This window comes from Bubalus kerabau, chromosome 12, assembly GCF_029407905.1.
Source record: "Bubalus kerabau isolate K-KA32 ecotype Philippines breed swamp buffalo chromosome 12, PCC_UOA_SB_1v2, whole genome shotgun sequence".
NCBI lineage: Eukaryota > Metazoa > Chordata > Mammalia > Artiodactyla > Bovidae > Bubalus > Bubalus kerabau.
The window spans coordinates 73060785-73087658 of NC_073635.1; the positions used below are offsets into that span (position 1 = coordinate 73060785).

General features: G+C 38.5%; 1 protein-coding gene across 1 annotated transcript in view; it reads left to right on the forward strand.

The window, feature by feature from the left end:
* LOC129624649 (ATP-binding cassette sub-family C member 4-like) overlaps positions 1-26874 on the forward strand; it is a 158996-nt gene that overhangs the window by 126406 nt on the left and 5716 nt on the right. The window contains exons 26-30 of the mRNA XM_055542804.1: positions 253-408; positions 9976-10065; positions 17424-17596; positions 18026-18131; positions 25299-25433. Coding sequence (XP_055398779.1) covers positions 253-408; positions 9976-10065; positions 17424-17596; positions 18026-18131; positions 25299-25433 — 660 coding nt within the window. The remainder of the gene's footprint in view (positions 1-252; positions 409-9975; positions 10066-17423; positions 17597-18025; positions 18132-25298; positions 25434-26874) is intronic.

Consider the following 26874-nt stretch of genomic DNA (forward strand, 5'->3'; position numbering starts at 1 on the left):
GGGTTGCATCTGGTGTCTACTGGGTAAAGTTCATGGCTACTATCAAACATCTTACAATATACATGAGAGTCTCCTGACCCCCCCCCCCAACAATGAATTATCTAGCCCAAAATGTCACCAAGACCATGCTTGAGAAACTATAGACTACACTTCATATATAATAGAACTTTGAAAATTCATCTTCAACAATCAGGGTTTCTCCTAGGTTTGTTGTATCCTGTTAATTCTTAATCCCATTTGGTCTCTTTACAGCGTGGCATTGTGGGAAGAACAGGAGCTGGAAAAAGTTCCTTCATCGCTGCTCTTTTTAGATTGTCAGAACCCGAAAGTGGCTTTCGGATTGATGGGATCTGGACAACCAACATTGGACTTCATGATTTAAGGAAGAAAATGTCAGTTGCACCTCAGGTATGCACACCAGAGCATCTCACATGTTCTTTTTATAAAGTATCTAAGTTTAGTTGATTTTAATTTGATTTTTTTTTTTTTCAAATTACATGGAAGGGTTGATCCTTTTTTTCCCAATAGAGCACATTTTTAGCATCAGGTATTTTCAACAGACATTTCATTGGATACCATGTTTTGTTTCTTTGTTCATTTGTTTAGTTTTGTGTGCATGTGATTTAATAACTTACTGAGATAGATTTCTAGACTCAGTCTTCCTCATTTGCCACAATTTTATCCACTGACAACCACATAATTCTGAGAACAAAAGGATAAATGGTTTGTCTAGTGCTGGAGAGGTTCCTATAGGGAAACATGACTTTTAAGTGTCTTATAGATGGAATTTTGCTGTGGGAAATGATGACATCTTTTCAAAGGTGATTATCTCCTTGGAAGACTTTCTGTGAAACTGTAGAGCTTTGAGAATTACAGGGTATATATATATCTTTAGGGAGACTTTGACAATTCATCCATTAGTGATAATTTTCACCAGGGAGGCAGTACAGAATAGTGAGGTAGAGCAGGAGACTCAGAATTCTGTCTCTATGTACCTCAGTTTTATCTGTCTTACAAAGTAACTAACACTACCAACCCCTTGAGCTGCTGTGAGGACAAAATAGGTGACAAAGTGTGAAGTGCGTCACATAGACCCAGGTGTGACTGCTGTGATGGTGGAGCATGGAATTGGCCATCTTTTCCTGGATTCTATTTTCTTTTTTCCTGTGTCTTAAAGAAGTATAACTTTCAGGGATCTTTTGGAGACTGGATCATATGCATAGTATCCTGTCATTCCTTGTGGTTAATTCACTCAACATATTTCCGTGAATATTTACTGAGAAATTACTATCCTCCAGGTATTTAGCCAAGGGCAGCCTAGATCCTATGTCTTCATCTTCCATCCTGCCCTCTGCTTTGACAGACTTACTGATTTTAAAAAGAAGAATTTGAATTTTTTAATATACTCGATAATCATCTGCCCATAAAAGGAAGCTCAGAAAAATACCCTCTTGAGAAAAACAGAGAGGAGATGTGACAAAATGAGCCAGGCAATTGTGCTTCCTGGAATGTGGGTGTAATATGCCCTGAAATGCCTGTTTATTAGGAAGCATAGAACATGGCACCCAAAGGGAGGGAGCACATGGGCTTGGGTACAGATGTTGCTACTTCCCTGTGGCCTCTAAAATACCTGGAATTACTCTTTTAGTACTTTGAAATCAAGATATTCTTTTTGGACTATAGTGAAATGCCACCTCACAACTCTTAACATGTCTACTATCAAAGAAAAGAAAGAGAGAAAGAGAATGACAAATGTTGGCAAGGATGTAGAGAAATTAGAATCCTTGTTTATTGCTAATAGGGATGTAAACTAGTGCAGCCACTATGGAAACCAAGTTGGTGTTTGCTCAGAAAAGTTAAAGATAGAATTATCATATGACCTAGCAATTGTACTTTAGAGTATAAACCCGAAAGAATTGGAAGAAAGGTCTTGAATAGATACCTCTACATGCATGTTATAACAGCACTGTTCTCAACAGCACAAAGGTGGAGGCACCCAAGCGTTCATTGACAGATGAATCAATAAAGTGTGGTGCTTACACATATGAGTTCAGTTCAGTCGCTCAGCCGTGTCCAACTCTTTGCGACCCCATGGACTGCAGCACACCAGGCCTCCCTGTCCCTCACTAACTCTCGGAGTTTACTCAAACTCATGTCCATTGAGTCGGTGATGTCATCCAACCATCTCATCCTGTGTTGTCCCCTTCTCCTTCTGCCTTCCATCCTTCCCAGCATCAGGGTCTTTTCAATGAGTCAGCTCTTCACATCAGGTGGCCAAAGTATTGGAGTTTCAACTTTAACATCAGTCCTTCTAGTGAATATTCAGGTCTGATCTCCTTTAGGATGGACTGGTTGGATCTCCTTGCAGACCAAGGGACTCTCAAGAATCTTCTCCAACACCACAGTTCAAAAGCATCAATTCTTCAGCCCTCAGCTTTGTTTACAGTCTAGCTCTCATATACATATAGTGGAATATTATTTCACGTTAAAAAAGAAGAAATTGTGACATATGCTACAACACAGATGAACCTTGAGGAAATTAAGTGGAATAAAACAGTCACAAAGGACAAATACTGTATGATTCTACTAAAAGGATGTACCTAGAGTACTAAGTTCATGGATACAGGATGTAGAATGGTGGATGCCAGGAGCTGCTGGGAAAGAGGAGCTGTTGTTTGATGGGTACAGATTTTCAGTTCTGCAAGAGGAAAGGAGATCTGTGGCTGGAAGGTGGTGATGGCTGTACAACAATGTGAAGGTATTTAATACAACTAAACTGTACACCTTAAGGTTGTTAAGCTAGTCAATTTTATGTGTATTTTGCTACAATTAAAAAAATTTTTATTTGAAGGCTTCCCATTCAGGAAAAATGGGAAGAAATTTTTAGCACATTCAGTCCCCATATTTAAAAATTTCCTCTGGCTTTTAGATTTATGACTTGTGGTTACAGTAGAAAATAAATGAGCTTAGATTCCCAAGTTTTATGTTTTGATGGTACTCATCGCTGAAAGGGCCAAGTGAGATTAGTTAACAGAAATAAAGGGCATGTCTATAAAGTCCTTGTATGCAAGGCTTTAGAAACATGCCCTACATTAGTTTTAATGCTTCTCAGTAGGAAAATGTTGTATACTTGTGTACATAAAATAATTATATAAATAAATAACATTAGATTATTCTTGGCTCTGCCAAGAATATTTGGAACCACATCTGACCAAAGATTAAACAAACCTTTGCATCAACATGCTTTGGTTCTGTCCTATTGGTTTCCACCCTTTCTTTGAGTATGATCTATGTGCACATTCCAGACAGCATGCTTACAAAATAGTACTAAGGCTTGTACCCATGTAGGTTCCACTTTATATGCCTTTGTCTCCAAGATTGCAATGTTGGTTGATCAAAGAGAGAGAATCTAGAGAGAAAGTGCAATGTGTAAAGGGTCCCAGGAAACCATTCAGGAGTCAGACAGGTGTAGAATGTTTAAGAGTGTAGACTGAGTGTCAACGTGACCCATAGTTTTATTCCTGCTCTGCCTCATATGACTGTGGGGCCTTGAGGATGTCACTCGGCTTCCAAACTTCAGCGCCCTTGTCCTTACACCGGGTCTTGTAATCATTGTCACAGGTTTTCTGTGAAGATGTAACTGGGTGAGGAAATGTTTTTGCCCATGTCTGGTTCTTAGGAAGGCTCAATCAATAAGAACTATTATTATTCTTAAGGATCAGGACACAGACCTTTGGGTATTATTTCTGCTTAAGTAAAAAGAGTAACACCTTCTGGAGTTACTTTACTCTTTAGTTTCTGCTTATATGTTTATATCCTTGGTGATTTTCTTTATATTTATTGTTACAATATAAACTAAGTTGTTTCTATAAATATAAATAGTAAAGCAAAGAAACAAAAAACAAAAACAAAAAATGCAATAGGAATTTTGGGGAAAAGTGTAACAGAGAAATGTGTCTGACGTTTTTCCACCAAGACCAAGAAAACAGACTAGCATTTTTTGTACTTTGATTTCTGGCTCCCCTCCCACCAGCTTCTTTCCTGACTGTCACCTTGTACACACTGGTACTTACTGACTTACTTATACACCAAGACCTCTGGCCTTCTCAGCCTGCCCCATACTCTTTCCTTTCCTTGATGACAGAGCCTATATTTCTCATGTCTGTCATTTTAGAGCTGGTTACAATCCCTGGCAAGTTACATGAGTATTGATAACTCCTAACATTTGTGGAATAACTAACACATCTTAGCCACTTATCCTACCATTCCTGCTTAATCCTCACGATTCTTTTGTTATCTTTACCCAACAGATTTAACAACGAGGCTTGGGGAGCTTATCCTACTTATCAAGTAAGGGACAGAATCAGGACTTAATTTCTATGTGTCTGTTTATTTTTTTTTTAAATTGAAGCATAGTTGATTCACAGTGTTTCAATTGTATAGCAAAGAGGTTCAGTTATACATATTTATATATATAAATGTTTACATAAATATATGTATATTTATATATACATTATATATGTGTTTATATACTTGTATATATATATATATTTTTTTTAGATCCTTTTATCATAGGTTATGGCAAGATATTACATGTAGTTTCCTGTTCTATGAATAGATCCTTTTTATCTCTTTTGTATATAGTAGTATGTATCTATTATTACCAGATTTCTAATTTATCCCTCCCTATCGACTTCACTTTCACTTTTCACTTTCATGCATTGGAGAAGGAAATGGCAACCCACTCCAGTGTTCTTGCCTGGAGAATCCCAGGGACAGGGGAGCCTGATGGGCTGCCGTCTATGGGGTTGCACAGAGTCAGACACGACTGAAGTGACTTAGCAGCAGCAGCAGCATCTCTTTTCTCTTTGGTAGCCATTATTTTTTTCTTTGTCTGTGAGTGTATTTCTGGGTTGTAAATAAGTTAATTTCTATCATTTTTTAAGATTCCATATATAAATGGTCTCATATGATATTTGTCTTTTTCTGTCTGACTTATTTCACTTAGTCTGACAACCTCTGGGTCCCAATCCTTGTTGCTGCCAGTGGCATTATTTCATTCTTTTTTGTGGCTGATAATATTCCATTGTGTGTGTGCATGTGTGTGCATACCCAACATCTTCTTTATCCATTCATCTGTCCATGGACATATCTTGGCTATTGTTAACTACTTCTGCTGTGAATATTCGGGTGCATGTATCATTTGAATAAGGGTGTCTTTTCTGGATATACGCTGAGGATTAAAGTTGCTGGATCACATGGGAACTCTTTTTCTGCTTTTTAAGTAACCTCTGCATTGTTTTCTGTAATAGCTGCACCAGTTTACATTCCCACCAACAGTGTAGGAAACTACCCTTTTCTTCACACACTCTCCAGTATTTATTATTTGTAGACTTTTTAATGATAGCCATTCTGATTAATGTAAAGTCATACCTCATTGTAGTTTTGATCTGCATTTCTCTAATAATTAGTGATGTTGAGTATCTTTTCATATGACTTTTGGCCATCTGTATTTTTCTTTGGAGGAATGTCTATTAAGGTCTTTGGATCATTTTTTGATTAGATTGCTTGTGTCTTTGATTTTGAGCTGTATAAGCTGTTGTATATACAGGTGTTTCTTGCATTTATATAGACTAAAAACAAAGTATCAGAAGGAGAAATTAGGGATGCAGTCTCATTGGCCATCATGAAAAACAATGCTAGGAATAACTAGGAATAAACCTACCTAAGAAGGCAAAAGACCTGTAGTCCAAAAAGTATAAGATGCTGATGAAAGAAATTGAAGACAACACAAACAGATGGAAAGATATACTGTGTTCTTAGATCAAAAGTATCAATATTGTTAAAAATGACCGTACTATCCAAGGAAATTTACAGATTCAGTGCAATCCCTATCAAATTACCAATGGCATTTTTCACAGGACTATAACAAAAAAGAATTTTGTAAAAATTTATTCAGAAACAGAAAAGACCTCAAGTAGCCAAAACCATCTTGAGAAAGAAGAACACAGTGGAGGAATCACAGTCCCTGACTTCAGACTATACTACAGAAACACAGTAATGAAAACGTATGTACTGTCACAGAAACCAGACACATGGATTATTGGAACAGGATAAAAAACCCAGATATAAACCCATGCAATTATGGTCAATTAATCAAAGACAAAAAAAGGTAAGAATATGTAATGGATAAAAGACAGTCTCTTCAATAGATAGTGCTGGGAAATCTGGACTGCTGCTACTGCTAAGTCACTTCATTCGTGTCCGACTCTGTGTGACCCCATGGACAGCAGCTCACCAGGCTCCACCGTCCCTGGGATTCTCCAGGCAAGAACACTGGTGTGGGTTGCCATTTCCGTCTCCAATGCATGAAAGTGAAAAGTGAAAGTGAAGTCGCTCAGTCGTGTCTGACTCTTTGCGACCCCATGGACTGCAGCCCACCAGGCTCCTCCACCCATGGGATTTTCCAGGCAAGAGTACTGGAGTGGGGTGCCATTGCCTTCTCAGGGGAAATCTGGACAACTATATGTAAAAGAATGAAATTAGAACATTCTCTAATACTATAGACAAAAATAAAGTAAAAATAAATGAAAGACCTAAAGAGTTGTAAGACAAGATCCTAGAGGGAAACAGAATACTTTTTGACATAAATCACAGCAGTATGTTCTTGGATCTGTCCCCTAAAGTCATGGAAACAAAAGCAAAAATGAAGGGGACCTAGTTAAACTTAAAAGAATTTGCAGCACAAAGGAAACCATAAATAAAACTGAAACGACAGCCTATGGAATGGAAGAAAATATTTGCAAATGTTGCAACCAACAAGGTATTAATTTCCAAAATATACTAATCTGATTCAAATTTAAAAAGATTCCCAGCTCCAGAGCCTGGGCAGTAAGTTACTCTGCTTGCGACTTCAAGTGGTGGTTGAGTGTGGTCCATATACAACTGATTTGTATCATGATTCATGTGACTGCGTGTGCATACACACACACAGAGGAACAAAAATTTCACAAATAACATTACTCTTGCTCTGTGCTCTGATATTTTCTGTGATACCAGTTCTATTCTAGTTCATATAAATGACAAAATTATGGTCATGAGGCACAAAGTTGATTTCCCGATCCATTGGTTGCACCTGCAGTTTTACAAACACCGCCCCTCAGTGTCTCCATGTTGGGCTGGGCTCCTGGTCCATGTTGGTATCACACCAGGAGCTTCACTGTTATTCCAGATTCTTAGAGCAGCCCTGCAAGGCTAAACCCAGTTTCCAGTAAATCTTGGGAAGGTTAATAATTTATCCCGAGTCTACTAACTAATGTGCAGAAAAATCAGAACTGAAAATTGTCTGACTCCAAATTTATTTTTATCAATAAATGTTAATTGAACTGAATGATGTTCTCATCAGATATTTTACTTAATTTTTCCTACCATCACACTTGAAAGGATTGCCCAAACCATAATGAAAGTGAAAAAGTATGGAGCAAAGCCAGAAGACACTAATCCTACTGCCCCGTTCCTTATTTGGACAGCATCAGTTTTGAAATGGGTTTATTTATTTATGTGTCTTGGCTAGTAAGTGTCAGGAGAACATACTCAAAATCTTACCCTCTCCAACCAAGAGCCCTTTGTCTTTACAATGTCTTTCTGGCTCAGAGGTGAAGAAAGTCTGTTGGTTTGGTTACTTGAAGTTAAGTTGTCTAAGTGCGAAAAACTTAAATCTCTTTCCACCAAATGAGAGGGAAGCAGTGATGCTTGTGTCTGAACACCCTGATTTAGGGAACCTGGGAAGCTGAGAGCAGACTCTGCACAAGGGGAGCTCAGTGCTGTTTCTTTGAGTTGTCCCACTCCGGTGAGCCACTCGGATAATGAACTTGCATCATCTTTCCTGGCTTCCTGCTTCCTGTGATCCTTGCAGCAGCAGCGAGCTGCTGGGGCCCTCTTTCTCTCTCTCCCAGGCTCATCCCAACATCCTGCTGAACCTGCAGAACAGATCAGAATTGGGGGATATGGGATAGCAGTAAGGACCTGGGTAGGAGCAGAGACAGGGGAGTGGAGACATAGACCATCTGTCTTGGGGGGGAACTTTCAAAGATGAATACTGTGTTTTTAAGAAGGTACTCCTCAATTTGTGTTAAAAATTTCAGGAATAAGCAAAGATGAAAGCTCTTCCTAAGTAATTTCCTTGAACAGGACAGGTAGCTGATGTATGTTCATCCTTTGTGCTGAGGATCTGAAGTAGTTAAGTATGTTTCCCAGAAAGAACAGCAACTGAGATTATATTCAGAGAGTAGCTGCTTATCTGAAAGGATCTGGAAAATGAAGTGAAGATGGAGAAAAGAGGAATATAGGGGAGCAGCCTCCCCTTGCCTGGCCATGTCATCTGTTTTAACCTCATGGAAACAGCTGAAGGATGAGAAATTACCTGCATGTTGGAATCTTAGGGTTGATAATTAAAGAGTAAAAGAGTTTTGTGAAAATCTGAAATAGAATGATTGTTATTCCCCTAACAAGGAACTCTTACCATTGCACAGATGGTTGTTTATTCTTTGATCCTAAATTCAAGAGTTTTAAGGGAGACCTTAAGTTTGGGTCTCGGGATTTTTCAGTTCAGTAATCATTTTGAAATGTATGACCAGTGATTTCACTGCTTTGGAGGCATATTGGCCAATTAATCAACTTTGTGCAAATAAAGTTCCTTTTATAATGTCTTTTTAATTTTGAATTTTATTTAGTGATACACATTTTTTGGTGGACCACCCTGAGTCTTCTGCATTCATTTGTTTCTCACCAGACTTAAAACAGAGACAATATTGAAAGAAGGTACAGGAGGCTGTCTCAGTGTCATTCTTCTTCATGACTGGGGAAAAGAAATGTCTGTCTTCTTGCTTTTGTGAAGTGAGGAGGAAAGTCCAGCCCCAAGGCCAGGTGGGATTTGAATGTGGGGATTCCGAGCAGTTCCGGACACTGTGGAAGAGTCAGGTCTCCTCTTGTTCCCACATGTGTGCCTCCCCTTGTTCTGCCCCCTTCACTGAAAGGATCCTGTTGGGCTCTTCTCTGCTGCTCATATTCTTGTGGCCTGGCTTACTAGAGCCTTCCAGAAGAAAATGTAAATAGTCTACCTGAGCTTATGTATAAGCTTCTCTCTTGAATCTTGGAAGGACACATATTTCTAGGGTAATTTACTTGTGGATCCTCCAAAAGTAGAATAGGAAAAGTTATTTAAATAATTTTATTATGACCCAGGTCATAATGGGTTTCAGATCATCCTGACCTTGGAGTTAATAATGAGGTTCTGTGAGGCAGGTCATCCTGACACACAGGTGAGAGAACATGGGGATCAGGTTGATGCAGAATCTGAGGAGATCTCTCCATGGACAGAGCTGCTGCAGACCCCAGGAGCTGACTTGTCTTTGCACATGTGAGGATGTTCCTTTCACACAAATGGAGAGATTCCATATTTTAGAAGACTGTTTGACCAGCGGAGAAAAAAGCCTAGTTTGTTCTTCAGTGCCAGTGTGTAAATATATAATGGTTTTCCTTTGAGGCACAGACTTCAACTAATCATGCTATTGATATTTCCCAGTCACACTAGGATTGACAACTAATTTATGTAGATCTTGATATAAAATTTCTCAAATGTTTCCTCAGTTTGCGTGTGTGTGCTTAAGCCGATATTCCCAGGAAGGCATTAAAAAATAAAAAATCAAATCTTCCTTTCTCTTCAGGTTTTTTCTTAAGATAAAAAGCTGCTTCAACACTTTCTTCTTCTGTTAATGTTCAGTAGCCTGGAGGATATTTTGTAGCATTCTGTACATGGAAAATTATTTTATAATGTTTTCTAAACATACATTTCCAACATTATTATTAATAATTGCAGTGAATTTTGATATTTTATATTTTGATTCTGTTCTCTAGGCATCGGGATATAATGAAAAGAGGTTAAGGTAATAACATTCACTATTTTGGGGTATTTAGGAACCTGTTTTATTCACTGGAACAATGAGGAACAACCTGGATCCTTTTAACGAACATACAGATGAGGAACTGTGGAATGCCTTAGAAGAGGTAATTTATTAATATCAAATGTAATTAACTTGTTAGCATCAGTATCCATGTGTGTAAAAGTGTACATTTAGAGCATTGCAGGTAATTAACAGGAGCTTAATAGTTTAACTGACTTTGTTTACCTCCTAGAAGAACATTGATGACATGTGTAGACTTAAAAAGTTTATTAATTGATGATGATGAAAACCAACAATATAATACAATGTTTCCATCTTAGCTTTTTCCTTAAACTCTGAATGAGAGTGTATTATCTTGTCCTTAGCAGAGCACTAAATTAGATGTTAAAGCTGTGGGATCAAGTTCTACTTGTGATCTAGTGATATAATTACCCTAATTACCCTCCAGTGTTCATTTTATTCCTCTGGTCTTAGGGAACATCTATTAAGTGGAGATAAGAATCATTTTTCATTATTAACTGAAAGATGTGAATGAGATCAGACCAATAAAATGAGGAAGTTTCATAGTAAAGTGTTTATAAAAGTATATTATATAGTTGGAATGTGAGAAGAAGACAGAAGCCAGAGATTTGAGCAGTCATGTCTGACTCTTTGTGATCCCACAGACTGTAATCTGCCAGGCTGCTCTGTCCATGAAAATTCTCCAGGCAAGAATACTGGAGTGGGTTGCCATTCCATCCTCCAAGGGATCTCCCCAACCCAGGGATCAAACTTGAGTCTCCCACATTGCAGGCAGATTCTTTACTGTCTGAGCCACCAGGAAAGCCCTGGAATGTGAGAAGGATTATTTATTGGTGATTATGTCATTTTAATGCCACAGCATGAATGCAGGTAACAGAACCCTGGAGAATGTGCTGAGCTTTTGTATGGAGAGGTTCATTTCTGGAGAATTTTCTGTCATTTGTGTCATGTTTCCCCTTGCCCCATTTCTTTGAATTCCCTCACCCTTGCATGAAACATTTTTGACTATTAACTTGCTGTTGGTTTGAATATCTAATGCAAATTATTTTGTGTATTTGCACTTATTTTACAAATTGATTCTACTGATGACAGAAACTCTAGACTTCTACATCATAGACAGTCTTTGAATTTCTCATATAAGACCTAGCTCAGTCTTTTGCTTTTAAAAAGTAAGCATGTACACAATGGAGTATTACTCAGCCATTAAAAAGAATACATTTGAATCAGTTCTAATGAGGTGGATGAAACTGGAGCCTATTATACAGAGTGAAGTAAGCCAGAAAGAAAAACACCAATACAGTGTACTAACGCATATATATGGAATTTAGAAAGATGGTAACAATAACCCTGTATACGAGATAGCAAAAGAGACACTGATGTACAGAACAGTCTTTTGGACTCTGTGGGAGAGGGAGAGGGTGGAATGATTTGGGAGAATGGCATTGAAACATGTATAATATCATATATAAAATGAATTGCCAGTCCAGGTTCAATGCACGATACTGGATGCTTGGGGCTGGTGCACTGGGATGACCCAGAGGGATGGTATGGGGAGGGATGAGGGAGGAAGGTTCAGGATGGGGAACACATGTATACCTGTGGCAGATTCATTTTGATATATGGCAAAGCCAATACAATATTGTAAAGTTAAATAAAATAAAATTTAAAAAAAGTAAAAATAAAATAAAATAAAAAGTAAGCATGTGCATTCCTATACACTAACAATGAAAGATCAGAAAGAGAAATTAGGAAATGATCCCATTACCATTGCAACAAAAAGAATAAAGTACCTAAGAATAAACCTATCGAAGGAGGCAAAAGACCAGTACTCAAAAAACTATAAGATACTAACAAATGAAACCAAAGACAACACAAACAGATTGAAGGATATGTCATGTTGTTGGATTTGAAGAATCAACATTGTGAAAATGACTATACTACCTAAGAATCTACAGATTCAATACAATTCCTGTCAAATTACTAATGGTATTTTTCATAGAATTAGGGCTTAAATTTTTACAATTTGTATGGAAACACAGAAGATCCCAAATAGCCAAAGCAATCTTAAGAAAGAAAAAAATGAAGCTGGGGAAATTAGATTCCTTGATTGCAGGCTACATTACTGAGTTGGCCAAAAAGCCCATTACATAAGATGTTACAGAAAAACCCAAATGAATTTTTTTACAAACTCAATGCAGAGCTACAGTAATCAAGATGGTATGGTATTTGGCACATAAAATAGAAATACAGATCAATGGAACAATATAGAAAGCCCAGAGATAAACTCACATACCTGTGGTCACGTAAACTATAACAAAGGAGGCAAGAATATAGAATGGAGAAAAGACATCTCTTCAGTGAGTGGTGCTGGGAAAAGTGGACGGCTACATGTAAAGAGTGAAATTAGGACACTCCCTAATACCATATACAAAAACAAAAATCCTTAATCTATAATTAGATTAAAGACCTAAATATAAGACTAGACACAATAAAACTTAGAGGAAACAAAAGTTCAGAGAAGTGTGTTATAGTTCTTTGAATATTTTTTTGTTACATAAATCTGAGTGATTGTTCATGTTGTTTTGAATTGCTGTGTTTGTCATTTAGTGTTACTGTTTCAGGAAACTCTGAAGTCTATAATGTGTAGATGAGCCTTGACTGTGAGCAGGCAGATTTGGAGGTCTTAAAATTTCCAGCCAGTAATTCTGGTTTCTGAAAGATATCAGCACTGAGTCTTTACACACCTACCTGGCTTTCCAGCAATATGGAGATTTTGTTTTCCTAAATTGGGTCAATTGCTTTACCTTCTCCTGCCCAAAAAGAAGTGCACCTCTGATTTCATTTAAGTTTGTGAGTCTATAATGAAATTTTAGAAGAGAAGAGGGGAGAGCAGCTAACCATCAAATGTAATAAAAAATAGGTTTGTCTGCTGATCTTGAATTCACAGAACAGATTTAATAATGAAATTATGACATCTTAAAAAAAACCTGAAAGTACTGGTAAATCATTTTTCTATTTGTTACCCAGCTGATATATTTTTCCACAGATTCTCAGATAGAAAAATTACTCTAGAATTTTAGAACACATTGTTCCATGGACAGAGACGCAACATTTATCTAAATTCTAAAAATGATGAAGTGGTAGAAAGGGTAGATAATACTAAGATCTACCTTTATTTAAACTACATTTGGAGCTTTCTATAAAAAAAATAGATGTGAGTTTATTTCAAAAGTGAAGTCTGTGGTTTCCATGTATTGCTTGTGGAATTGACCCTGTTAACTTTGGTAATATCACTTAGAAAAATCATTCCATCATTGTATTTCTCTAGGAACTGCTTCTTTATGACTCTTTTAAAGAAAGCTCACCAAATCTTTCATTGAAAAACATACAGATGTGATAAAGACAAATTCCTAAAGAAATAGAATAATGCAGTGATTTATCACTCCAAGTGTGTGGGTGTGCATGCTTAGTTGTGTCTGACTCTTTGCGACCCTCTGTGGAACTATAGCCCGCCAGACTCGTCTGTCCATGGAGTTTTTCAGGCAAGAAATACTGGAGTGGGTTGCTGTTTCCTCCTCCAGGGGATCGTCCCAAACCAGGAATCAAACCTGCATCTCTTGCATCTCCTGCATTTGACAGGAGGATTCATAACCACTGCACCACCTGGAAAGCTTGTCACTCTAAGAGGTGATCACTAAATCAATAAGATCATTTTTTGTGAATTAAAAACCCTAGTTTTTAGTTTGTAAATTATGCCGAAATGGACATGTGAACCCAAACTCACAGAGGTGGCCTGAGAGTGAGTAGGAGGGAACCACCATGTTTTCCTCTTTTAAAGTCCTCTAGTTCTGTTTCCTCCTCCTTCCTCGTTAGAGAAGAAATTAGTGTTGATTGGGGCACTAAAGAGCAGAAGCAGAACCACAAATATAATATGAATGTACCTGAAGAAGAAGCACTTTATCACTCAAAGGTTAAAAGAGCACAGTAGATAAAACTCTTGACATGAATCACCAATGTGTTGCTTCTGTTAAAAAATAAATAAATAAAAACAAAACACCTTAGATTCTGGGATGTGAAGTTAAGCATATGGTCTGTCCTGTCAAAACTGGGGAAGAAATCAGGGAGTCAAATGCTCAATATTGATAGTGTCTCTGTTTGGACAGAAGTGTGTCTCATCACGTAGGAAACCAAGACACAAAAATCTGGGCATCAGCAGCCTATGCATCAGGAACCATGTGGTTCAGTCCTTGTGGTGGAGACAGGTCACATGTCCATTTCCTGGGCCTTGTGTTAGGTGAGCGGGCTCTCCCTTTACTTATTTTTTTTACTGCCAGTCCTGCTCTAGTAAAAGTTCTTCCTCATCTGTTGATTGCATTTCAGCATCTCCTTCCAGCCCACACCAGCCTTTCTTTTTGAAAAGTAAGAAGGTTCCACAAAACATGGAAACCATCTGACATCTGTGTTGACCTCCTGTGAGGGGTGTTGTTGCCTGGTTGGTAGATTCAGTACATGTAGTAGGTTACATTGAAAATGTTTATGGTGAAATAAATAGGGTACCTTCAATTTCAGTGTATTATTTTTCAATTTTGCTATATTATTTTCCAAAACTCAAAAACAGTCTGAAGGATTCTGTACTGAGATGTCTAGTTTTGAATAGTATTATTTACTTCATTTTACTTAAATCATAACCTTTTCAGCGCTTTCCACTATTTAAAGTATGATATTGTGATATCTTGGAGCCAGTTAATTGTTATAAGAATATATTCCTTTTACATTTACACTTAATGAGAAAGTAGTATTATATGTAAATTATTTATCTATGTGGATTTATTTTCTAATTTATATGAACAGATATGCTACACGATGAGATCCACTTATGTCTTCATTCATACAGCCAACAAATATCTCCTGAGAGCTTGTTAGTGTTGCAGATTGGCAGTGTTGCAGATTCTGGGGCTATTGCAATCATCAAAAGACAAAGTCTTTGCCCTTTTGTACCTTAAATTGTCTTGGAGAAGATGGAAAACAAGCCAGTGCATATGTAACAAGTTCTCAGTGCTGATGCATGCACAGGAGGAAAATGGAGCGGAACATGAAGAGAGGCTAGCTGACAGCATTATTAATATTGGGCAATATCTATTGATCTGTCATAAATTCTACGTGTATTGATTCATTTTATACTCTATCAATGTTAGGAGGTACCCATCTCTATAATTATGATATTATAGTCTTAGAGTTTAGTCGAGTAAGTTTAGTAACTTGCCCAATTGGCAGAGCCAGGCAGGACTTATGCCCAAGCTCTCTGGCTTCAAGCCTTTTTTTTTTTTTTTCCTGTGCTGGTTCCTCATTGCTGCTTGCAGGCTTTCTCTAGTTGTGGCAAACGGGGGCTACTCTTCATTACAGTGCATGGCTTCTCACTGACATGGCTTCTCCTGTTGTGACACCTGGACTCTCGAGCGCACAGGCTTCAGTACTGTGGCCTGCAGGCTCAGGAGTTGCAGCCTGTGGGCTCTAGGGTGTGGGCTCAGTAGTTGTGGCACATGGGTTCACTTGCTCCTTGCCACATGGGATCTTCCTGGACTGGGGATGAAACCCATGTCCTCTATTGGCAGGTGGATTCTTAACCACTGGACCACCAGGGAAGTCCCAAGCCTCCAGTTTTTTGTTTTTAAATTTTCAAATCACAGGAACATGGAAGGAATAGTATGATGAACACATATACACATTCACCTGATTCATCAGCTGTTAGTGTCTCTCCATGTTTTCTCCATCTCTTCTATAATCTATATTTTGCAGAATTGTTTGTAAGTTGGAGAAATGTTTATTAAAAGTTGGATTTCACCTTTAAATACATAAATGTATACCTTGTAAGAACAAGGACATTCTCTTATATGTCCTAACACAGTTATCTCAATCAATAAATGTCATAGTAGTATTATTATCTAGTATGTTTTCAGATTCTCTAGTTGTAACTCCTAGATATTGTCTCTGCTTCTGTTGTCCTTTTTTTCCCATTTTAATACTTAAGTATAACTTGATTTTATCATTACACTATAGAAGACCTTTATATTCATATATTCTAATAACCATTCCAGAGTCTCAGAAAACAGAATTTTATGAAAAACATTTCCCCTCACAACCTGTTTTCCTCATGAAGCAGATATGGACAAACTCAAAGAAAAGTATAAAATGAAATTAGTGATGAGATGTCATCCAAGTCAGAGGCAAGTGTGAGTCAGAATGTCAGTCTTAAGCAAGTCCAACCACTTGCACCACAATCTGAATCTTACCCCTGAGATTTTGTGTACTTTTCATGTTAATGCTGCATGATAACACCATATTTAATCCTAACTCAGAATTCCCCTTTCATGGGATTGGACCCCATCAGGAGCACAATTAAGGTTCACATTTATAGATGTGCTCCATCATTTAGGATACCTGAAAAATGAAAAGACGAAAAATGCTCAGTCACCCTTGGTATGTTATATGCTTATGATATGCATATTATATGTGACATATATGTTATATGACATTATAATGTGTCAGATAACTTATCAGCCATCACTCATCAATCAGTCTCTTAAATTGAAGTGTATTTCTTCTTTTTTCTTCAGCTTCAAGTATAGCCTGTTTGGTTCTTTCTCTATAATATTTTTCTAAAACAAATATTTATTGAACTGATCCCTACCACCAAATTTACTTTCAGATTATCTTTAGCAGTTAAAATTTTGTTTTGTTCTAATCTTATGAGTATAATTTTATGAAGATAGGTTATATAAATATCACCTATATCCATATTCTGGGGGAAATAAGATGTTGTGTCTTACTTTTCATGAGCTTTATTTCACTGCAAGACATTTATGACACTGAGGAAAATGCACGTGATTGGTCCACTATTTATAGAATTAAACTTGGGAAAGAACCATCACCAGAGCAGGTTCCAGGATTACTGATGTATAAGGTGCAGTTTGCCATTGTTTGAATTTGTGTTTTTTAAACTTCACCAAATGTACTGGTAAGATTATATTTTCAGAGAAAAAGACTTACTGTAAAAATTTTTGAAGTTTGTCTTTAGTGTACCGACTCCTATGCAAAATGAACATTGGGAAACTTGACTCAACCATAAAGATTGTTTTAACTTTTCTGTTTAAACTACCCTGGGAGAAATAGCTTCATTTTTTGAGAGACTTCCTTAACTAATCCCTCGGTGGGGTTTCTGGAGGCTGTCCTGTGGCAGGGATGGGGGACATTGAGATCTTTCTGTCCTGACTTGACTCCACCATCTTTCGCAGTGTAGAAAGAGCTCATCCCATCACCTGGCTGTACATGAACGATGCATAAGAAGTCCTGAGCACATCAAAGTTCTAATGTGTAAGAGGCTTGTCTACTTCAGTAACAGTTTGCTTAGGAAAATGTCATACTTTTTCTTTTTATCCACAGGTGCACCTTAAAGACACCATCGAAAATCTTCCTGGTAAAATGAATACTGAATTAGCAGAATCCAGATTGAACTTGAGTGTTGGACAGAGACAACTGGTGTGCCTTGCCAGGGCTATTCTCAAGAAAAATCAGATATTGATTATTGACAAAGCCACATCAAACGTGGATCCAAGGTATAGAGCTGAGACCCAGGAAACCTTGAATCTGACTTCTAAATGTGGTAAATGGAAAACATTTAGTGATGCTTAGAAATGTTTCTAAGTGTTCTCTTGGCCCCATGGATATTTCTTGATAATATTAATTCCAGGAAACAAAGGAAAAACCAAGATATATTGTATGGGGTTAGTGTTGTTATGAGGCATCCTGAGAGCTAGATTCCTTAATCCAGCTCATTTTTAAGCAATTTTGAAGGAAGACTATTTTCCACCATTTTATGAAAAACAGTAAATTTCTAAATGAACTTTTATACTTAGTTTTTTAGGCACAAGATTATATGTTAAGGTATTGATGTTTAAAAACATTATAAAAGTACCATGATGTTTTTAAGTCTTAAGTCTTCTTTTCCTGTCTTTACTGAACTAAATCAATTTCTTTGATTCTAGAACTGATGAATTAATACAAAAAAAGATTCGTGAGAAATTTGCCCAGTGCACTGTGCTAACCATCACACACAGGTTGAGCAATGTCATTGATTGTCAACGGATATCGGTAAGACCCTCACCATTTTAGTTGTTTTCATTTATGTTCATTTTCTCAACATATCCTTCCTTGTAGAACTTGATAGAAACCTCCAGTAATTTAATTTTCTCCTAGTTTCTCCTCTCATTCCTGAAAATTGTTGTTGTTCGGTCACTCAGGCATGTCTGACTGCGACCTTATGGAGTTCGGCATACCAGGCCTCCCTGTCCTTCAGTATGTCCCAGTTTGTTTAAACTCATGTCTGTTGAGTCCATGATGCCATCCAACCACCTCATCCTCTGGCATCCCCTTCTCCTCCTGTCTTCAATCTTTCCCAGCATCAGAGTCATTTCCAGTGAATTGGCTCTTCGCATCAGGTGGCCAAAATATTGGAGCTTCAGCATCAGTCGTTCCAATGGATATTCAGGGTTGATTTCCTTTAGGATTGACCAATTTGATATCCTTTCAGCCCAAGGGACTCTCAAGAGTTTTCTCCAGCGCCACAGTTTGAAAGCATCAATTCTTTGGCACTTAGCCTTCTTTATGGTCCAGCTCTCACATCCATACATGACTACTGGAGAAACCATAGCTTTGACTAGACGAACCTTTGTTGGCAATGTTATGTCTCAGCTTTTTAATTTGCTGTCTAGGTTTGTCATAGCTTTTTTTCTAAGGAGCAAGTGCCTTTTTAATTTCATGACTGCGGTCAGTGTCCACAGTGATATTGGAGCCCAAGAAAATAAAATCTGTCACTGTTTCCATTGTTTCCCCATCTATTTGCCATGAAGTGACAGGACTGGATGCCATGATTTTCATCTTTTGAATGTTGAGTTTTAAACCAGCTCTTTTTCACTCTCCTCTTTCACCTTCATCAGGAGGCTCTTTAGTTCCTCTTTGATTTCTGCCATAAGGGTGGTATCATCTGTATATCTGAGGTTATTGATATTCTCTTGGCAATCTTGATTCCAGCTTGTGCTTCATCCAGCTCAGCATTTCACATGATGTACTCTGCATATACATTAAATAAGCAGAGTGACAATATACAGCCTTGACGTACTCCTTTCCCAATTTGAACCTTATTTGTATTTCTCGCTTTAGAAATAGACATACCTTGTTTTATTGTACTTCCCAGATACTGCATTTTTATGAATTGAGAGCTTACCATAACCTGCACCGAGCAAGTCTATGGGTGCCATTTTTCAAACAGTATTTCCTCATTCCAATTCTCGGCCTCACCTTTTGCTAATTCTCACTATATGTCAGACTTTTTCACAGTCATTGTAGTTTCTGGTGATCTGTTACATCAGTGGTACTGCTCTGACTTGCCGAAGTCTCCTCTGTTGGTTAGTATTTTTTATGGCAATGCATTGTTTTTAGGTTAAGGTCTCTACATTGTTTTCTCAGACATAATCCTATTGCATTTTGGTAGGCTAGTGTCATGTAAACATAACTTCTGTATGTTCTGGGAAACCAGAACATTCCTATGACTCACTTTACTGTCACGTTTGCTTCATTCTGGTATTCTGGAACTGTACCCACACTGAGGGATGACTGTACCTTGTTCCTTTCTGGAAAACAGGTGACTGTCTATTCTGAAAGCTTTAATGTGTTCATAAAGACGAGTCAATCTGTTTCAAAGCCTATGCTCCAGAGGGCGGGTGACTGGCCTCAAGGAGTAGCTGGGGAAGTGACAGATGCTGACGAAGGGCATAACAAACAGTGTTGTCACCATAAAGTCCTATCTTTGCAAGTGATTAAATTGTAATAATTACATTTTGTTGCACTGGTAAACACTTCTGCACGAAGATGGATGTGGTTTTTTAAATTCTATTTTTAATTGAAACTAATCCATAAAAATATATTTTTGTTATAAAAAAGCAATAAATGTGAAATATAGAAATAGGAAAGTAAAATTTCACAAAGGGAAGATTACAAAATATCCACTACCAGAAAGTAGCAGTTGTATAGTGCTATAATATTATTTGGGTAACATTAGAGCCAGTTTAATAGTTTTTTTTTTTCAAAACAGAATATTTCATTACTATAATTTTTATTTATTCTTAAAATTCTCCATGTTATTTATTAATTTTCCACAGCTCAGTTCTTAATAGCTGCCTAAAATTGCATCATAGGGATAGAGTATGGAGAAGGCAATGGCAGCCCACTCCAGTACTCTTGCCTGAAGAATCCCATGGACGGAGGAGCCTGGTAGGCTGCAGTCCATGGGGTCGCAAAGAGTCAGACATGACTGAGTGACTTCACTTTCACTTTTCACTTTCATGCATTGGAGAAGGAAATGGCAACCCACTCCAATGTTCTTGCCTGGAGAATCCCAGGGACGGGGGAGCCAGGTGGGCTGCCATGTATGGGGTCGCACAGCGTCGGACATGACTGAAGTGACTCAGCAGCAGCAGGGATAGAGTATAATTAATTTCAAACTTTGACATCTATATATTTTCCTAATTGTCACTTTTATCAAAAATCTTGAAATGATTAAATGGATGTGGTTTTGTTCACTGTATGTAAATAAGAGAAAAGGCTTGTTGGGAAACAACTGTGACTTAATTAATAGCTTTGTTTATCTGTTGTCTCTCCAAAGGGATTTACCCTGTTTTGGTTCCTTTTGCATCATTAATGTATCAGGCTTAGAATTCTATTTCACAAAGAAGTTCTCTCAATATAGTTTATTAAACATGATGCAGTCATAATGACGGCTAATATAATCTTCCCTACTTTCTGTGTTGCCACAAAACAGTGAAGCAAGACAGACAAATTAGAACTGCTCTTTCTCCCAAGACTCACCACTGTCTCTATGTTAGAGGGTTCTTCCAGTTTTCAGGATTAGCTGGGTGCTCGTGACCTGCATGCTCTGCAGCCAACATCACAGCTCTTCCCTCCAGTCCCTGCACACTGCCGTCTTCATATCATCCAGATTCTCCTGGTGGTGTGAACAAAAGAAGCATGTGGCAATCTGCAGTTGCTCTAACAGTGTGGTTGTCTGTGATCCATGCTTTCACTGTCCTCAGAGAATTCTCTGGAAATGAATGATGAGGAACCAAAAGCAGAGCTGAGAAACTCAGATCCCACCTCTTCTGTTTATAGTCCATCTTACGGTTTTATATTCTTTATTTCTTTGTCATCTCAAACCTTTTCTTAGAATTTTTCCCACAGAAGTGAAAACCAGAAACAGTTGTAACATCCCCACCTGAAAAGCATAAAACACCCCATATCTAATTAGAGTTTTACTTAGATTCTATTTTTCACCTTCATGGAACTTTTCTTTCATAAGCCTATATGGCTGCAATTAGAACATTTGAGGAGAGAAAAGCTCCTTCAAAAACACTCCAAGAGATTTCATTGAAGTTTTCAGAGGAAAGATAACTAACACTGAGGTAGGAAGTACAGTTGGGGAGAAGAAATACTTTATGAGGGGGGCGCTTGTGTGCAAAGGCAGGGGCTTTGGGAGAGCGACTGTGGAGGTCAGCCTGACCCAGCCTTCATCCCTCCCCAGTGAGAAGAATGACTTACTATTTCAAGACCCAAGATGGGATTTTGAGTTAATAGTCACCACATTGTCCAGTCACTGAGAAAATCACAGGTACACATTTTATCGATGAGGACCCACCTTCCAGGGTTGGTCAGCTGTCCCGTGTCATCACCTGGCAGCCAGAGACAGATCTGACACTCAGACCTTCCCCTACCCACTCTATTTGTTGCTCAGTGGGATCTCTCTGTTGTCATTTCCTGGCATCTTATCAGGCTTCTCCTCCATCCTTTCCTGGCACCCCCACCTCTCGGTGCACTCACCCACCTCTCCCTGCATTCTTCTTTATCGCAGATGACAACCTGCCAGTGAAAATGGATCAAATTGGATCTTGCAGTGGGTCCATTTCATTTTTATTTCTAGGACAGCTGTATGGAATATCTGCATATAAACAGGCTTCATAAACACATCTTCATTGAACTTATATAACTGACTTACTCATCCAACATAATGTATTTTTACTTAACCTACTAGAGCTTTATAAGCAATTCAGGGTTGGGGTTCCTGGAGAGATCCTGGGGTTCAGGGATTGTTATAGCAACTTGAATATGTGGTTTAGTTTATGGTTTAACTTGGGTTACGAGAAGAGTGAGGACATAACAGGAGATAGTGGGAGCTTTTCCTTATAAGGGATGTTAAAATTCAAAATTATATCTATTTTTCTACACATAATGAAAATTTTGATTTGCTTTATATTTATTTGTTCTGAAATATCTAGAATCTTTGACCAAATCAGTAAATGTAAAGGCTAAGTTGGTAAAATTCTATTCCTGGCTTTTTTTCAGTCTGTGTCCCATCTCAACTCTTGTAGCCCCTATGTGAGTGTTGGCTTTTAAGTTTGACTAGGTTCCATTTGTTTTTGCTTTTATTTCTTTTGCTTTGGGAGACTGATCTAAGAAAATATTGCTGCAATTTATGTCAATGAGTCTTTTGCCTGTGTTTCCATTTAGTTTTATAGTTCCCAGTCTTATATTAGATCTTTAAGCCATTTTGAGTTTATTTTTGTGTATGATGTGAAGGAGTGTTCTAATTTCATACATTTTCAGGAGTCCAGCTTTCCCAGTACTACTTATCATAGAAACTGTCTTTTCTCCAATTGTTGGTTGTTTCATAGATTAATTGACCATAGATGTGTGGAGACCAGTATTTTAAAACTGCAGATTTTCTTCTTCAACATCAGGAGGAACAGTAATGTTCTGTTATGCTATGCTTAAGTAGAATTGCACGTTTGAGACATCTAAATTGGCATGCCAAGTTACAGGGCTTCCCTGATGGCTCAGACGGTAAAGATTCTGCCTGCAATGCAGGAGACCTGAGTTTGATCCCTGGGTTGGGAAGATACCCTGAAGAAGGAGATGGCTACTCACTCCAGTATTCTTACATGGAGAATCTCATGGATAGAGGAGCCTGGTAGACTACAGTCCCATGGGGTCATAGAGTTGGAATTGGCTGAGCAATTTTCACCAAACATTTAAATTATTATACAGATGTGAAAGTGAAAGTCACTCAGTCGTGTCCGACTTTTTATGATCCCATGGACTGTAGTCCACCAAGCTCCCTGTCCCTAGGATTTTCCAGGCAAGAATACTGGAATGGGTTGCCATGCCCTTCTCCGGGGGATCTTCCAAACCCAGGGATAGAAACTTTGTCTCTTTTGTCTCTTGCAGTGTAGGCAGATTCTTTATCCACTGAGTTACCTTGGAAGCCCATTATGTGGATGAAACAGATTCGATTATTCCTGAACTCTTTTGAGAAAGCTGCCCTTAGCAGTGATTCACAGTAGTAGACAAATGATTAACAGGAAAGTGGCATTTATGAGACTTAATAAATGTTTCTAATTAAATGCAAAGAATACAATTAACTGTAGTACCTATATGTTGAAAAACAACCTGTGTGTTGTTTAGAGTCCAGCATATTCTGTTCTTTAGAAAAAAATAATTTTATTTATTTATTTATTTTAGGCTGTGCTGGGTCTTCCTTGGTGCACAGACTTTTCTCTAGTTGCAGAGGGTGGGGCTAGTCTTCATTGCTGTGTGCAGACTTCTCCTTGCATGGCTTCTCTTGCTGCAGAGCATGGGCTCTAGGCATATGGGCTCAATAGTTGAGTTTCCCGGGCTCTAGACCACAGGCTCTGTAGTTTCAAAACATGGGCTTAGTTGCTCTGTGGCATGTGAGATCTTTCTGGACCAGGGATGGAACACTGGACTCCTGCATTGGTAGGAAGATTCTTTTTACCACTGAGCCACCAGGGAAGCCCATCCATCATATTCTCTTAATATACATTTATTCCAAATATGACCTAAGTGAAGAATTAAATACCACTGAACTTCAGAAGAGTTTTTTATAATTATATCATTTAGGCCAATTGTTTCAGACACTTTTCCCCTCCAGAACCATTAACCAAAGTCACTAATAAACAGAAAGGCAGACTGAAGGATCCCTTTCTCTCCCTTTTAGTTTGCATTTAGCAGACTTATTAATGAGCACTAAAAGGGGTGAAAGGAAAGCAGCTGAAGAAAGAAAGAGAAACAAGGAAAGAAACATAATTTGTGGAGACAGATTCAGATCCTAGGCAGTTCAGGCTGGGCTGGCCCCATGTGCTCTGTAGCCCATGATCACTGGAATCTGGAGCTCAATTTCTTACTTGCTTCTTTAGTCTTATCCAAAGAGAAAACTGGATTTCTATATATTTCTTCTGTTCAGAGCAGTTTTGCAAAAGCTGCTTATGTACCAGCTCCTTTTGCCAACCTTTCTCTCTCAGAAGAATAAAGTACAAGCACATCCAACTTCAAGAAACATCTGAACCTCTCAGACAAGGGATTCTGCTCCTCTTAGCAGCTGATGTAATCCAGGACCCTAAAGTAATCCTGGAAGCCTTTGCTTTTTTCCCCAAATATTGCTCAGATTCTCAAATCAACTTGACCATTAATTTGTTGTCAGGGTACTGCCCTCTGGTTTGTATGACATCAACCTACATTTTAGGTAAATGGAGTTTGATTTTCTTGAATAAAGATATTTGCCAACTGTGCATGTCTGTATAAATTGCCTCAAAGCTCAGAGTCTGAGAGCTAAAACTGCTAACTAATGATGACAACCAAAATGCCCAAGTGCCCCAGATGCCCCAAACAGAAAATAAGATGATATAGAGTACCAGTAGTCATAGTCTGCTGCTGCTGCCGTTAAGTCACTTCAGTCATGTCCGACTCTGTGCGATCCCATAGACAGCAGCCCACCAAGCTCCCCTGTCCCTGGGATTCTCCAGGCAAGAACACTGGAGTGGGCTGCCATTTCCTTCTCCAATGCATGAAAGTGAAAAGTGAAAGTGAAGTCGCTCAGTCATGTCTGACTCTTAGTGACCCCATGGACTGCAGCCTACCAGGCTCCTCCGTCCATGGGATTTTCCAGGTAAGAGTACTAAAACTTATATTTTCTTCCTTTCCTATAACATTATGATATTAAAAGGTCAGGTTAGGGCTTTGTCTGCCTAGTAAAACAAATTTATCAAACTATTAAAACACCAGCTAGTGTTTAAACACCACCCAAATAGATTATCTCTGTTTTCCCTACCCTGCCATTTTTTAAAATATTGTCTGAATTATAATATATTACTGGGAGACATTGTGTGCTAATGGGTTTCTTTTTGCTGTTTATAGGTTTTGGATTCAGGGAGACGGGAAAAAACTGGTCGGCCAAATAACTTGATGAAGAATAAAAACAGTCTATTTTACAAAATGGCACAACAGCTGGGTGAGGCAGAAGTAGCTGTCCTTGCTGAAAGGGCAAAATAGGTGAGCCTGCTACAGGGAGTTGTCATTAAAGTTTGTCTCCAGGTTCACTCTTCACAAGATCTCCACCAGGGGTCTGATAAAAAGCACTCTGTACCCTTATAAACCTCCAGAGACTAAGCTTCATGAGTGGGTCTTAACAACACATGATGGATTAAGGGCAGGTCTGCTGAGAATCTGCAGCAGTGGTGGGGGTGGGGTCACCATATGTGAACCCTTCTGTGTGGGCACACCTGTGCCTGAGACAGAGATTTCAGATTGGACTTCCACACTTCTGGACTCTGGGTTCAGATTCTCATAGAGCACAGAATGCTCTCATTTTGCAGAACCTTTACATTCATCCTGATTGGTGCTCAGCATATTTGTGATACAAGTTCTGTCATCCACCACCCCACTACCCGACCCCAGGCTTCTTCTACCTTCTAGAAAACGAAATTGTCATCAGGACAAATCAAGAACTCACAATACCATCACACTGTAGTCTGAATGGTTCTTGAAGGTTTACAAAGCAGTTTCTCAGAGATGAGGTGTGTGAAGCACTAAGCTCTGTGCATGGTGTGAGGAAGGTGCTTGATGGATAACATTCAGGTCATGTGACATCTTCCTAACAAAGGTGAGATGGTAACTGAGGTCTGGTTTAGGAGACTTAGCCATTGTCATACAGCCATCTGTAAGTCTTTCTGGAACAAGGTGGGAGTGGGAATAGGGTTGATGGGAAGATGGAGGGAAGGAAGGTCTGGTGTTCTTGACCCTTGACATGTGTGGTTTGGGGTAGGATGAGGCTTCCAGCTGCCTTGTGGTGAGGCTTCCCAGTAGAAAATTAATCTCTGAGTATTAAATTATGGGTGTATTTTCTCTTCTTCATACTTTTGTGCATTTCCCAGATTTTCACTTGTAAATAGAATAAGATTACTAGTGTAATATTTTAAACATCCTAAAGAAAACATGTCTATCTTAAGTACTTCTATATGAAAAATTTATCTGAAATGTGGCCTTAGTTCATCACTGTCTCATCTCAACCCTCCTTAGAAATGAGGAAATGCAGAGCAATACCTTCCACTGCTCATAGTGTGGGAGACTTCCTGGGTTGCAGAGCTGGCTGAAGAGGTGGCAAAGTTAGAGTTTGTCCTTAGGTTTAGGGACAAGAAAGTCTGTGTTCTGAACTTTTCACAAGTACTTATATTGTATGCAGGTATAGACTGTATGTATTAGTCACTCAAGTCATGTTTGACTCTGCAACACCATGGACTATAGCCCACGAGGCTCTTCCGTCCATGGAATTTTCCAGGCAAGAATGCTGGAGTGGGTTGCCATTCCCTTCTCCAGGGGCTCTTCCCAACCCAGGGATCCAACTCTGGTCTCCCACATTGTGGACAGGTTCTTTACCATCTGAGCCATACATCACCCTATATTTTTTTAATGCCTGAAATTCACAGAGCACTTT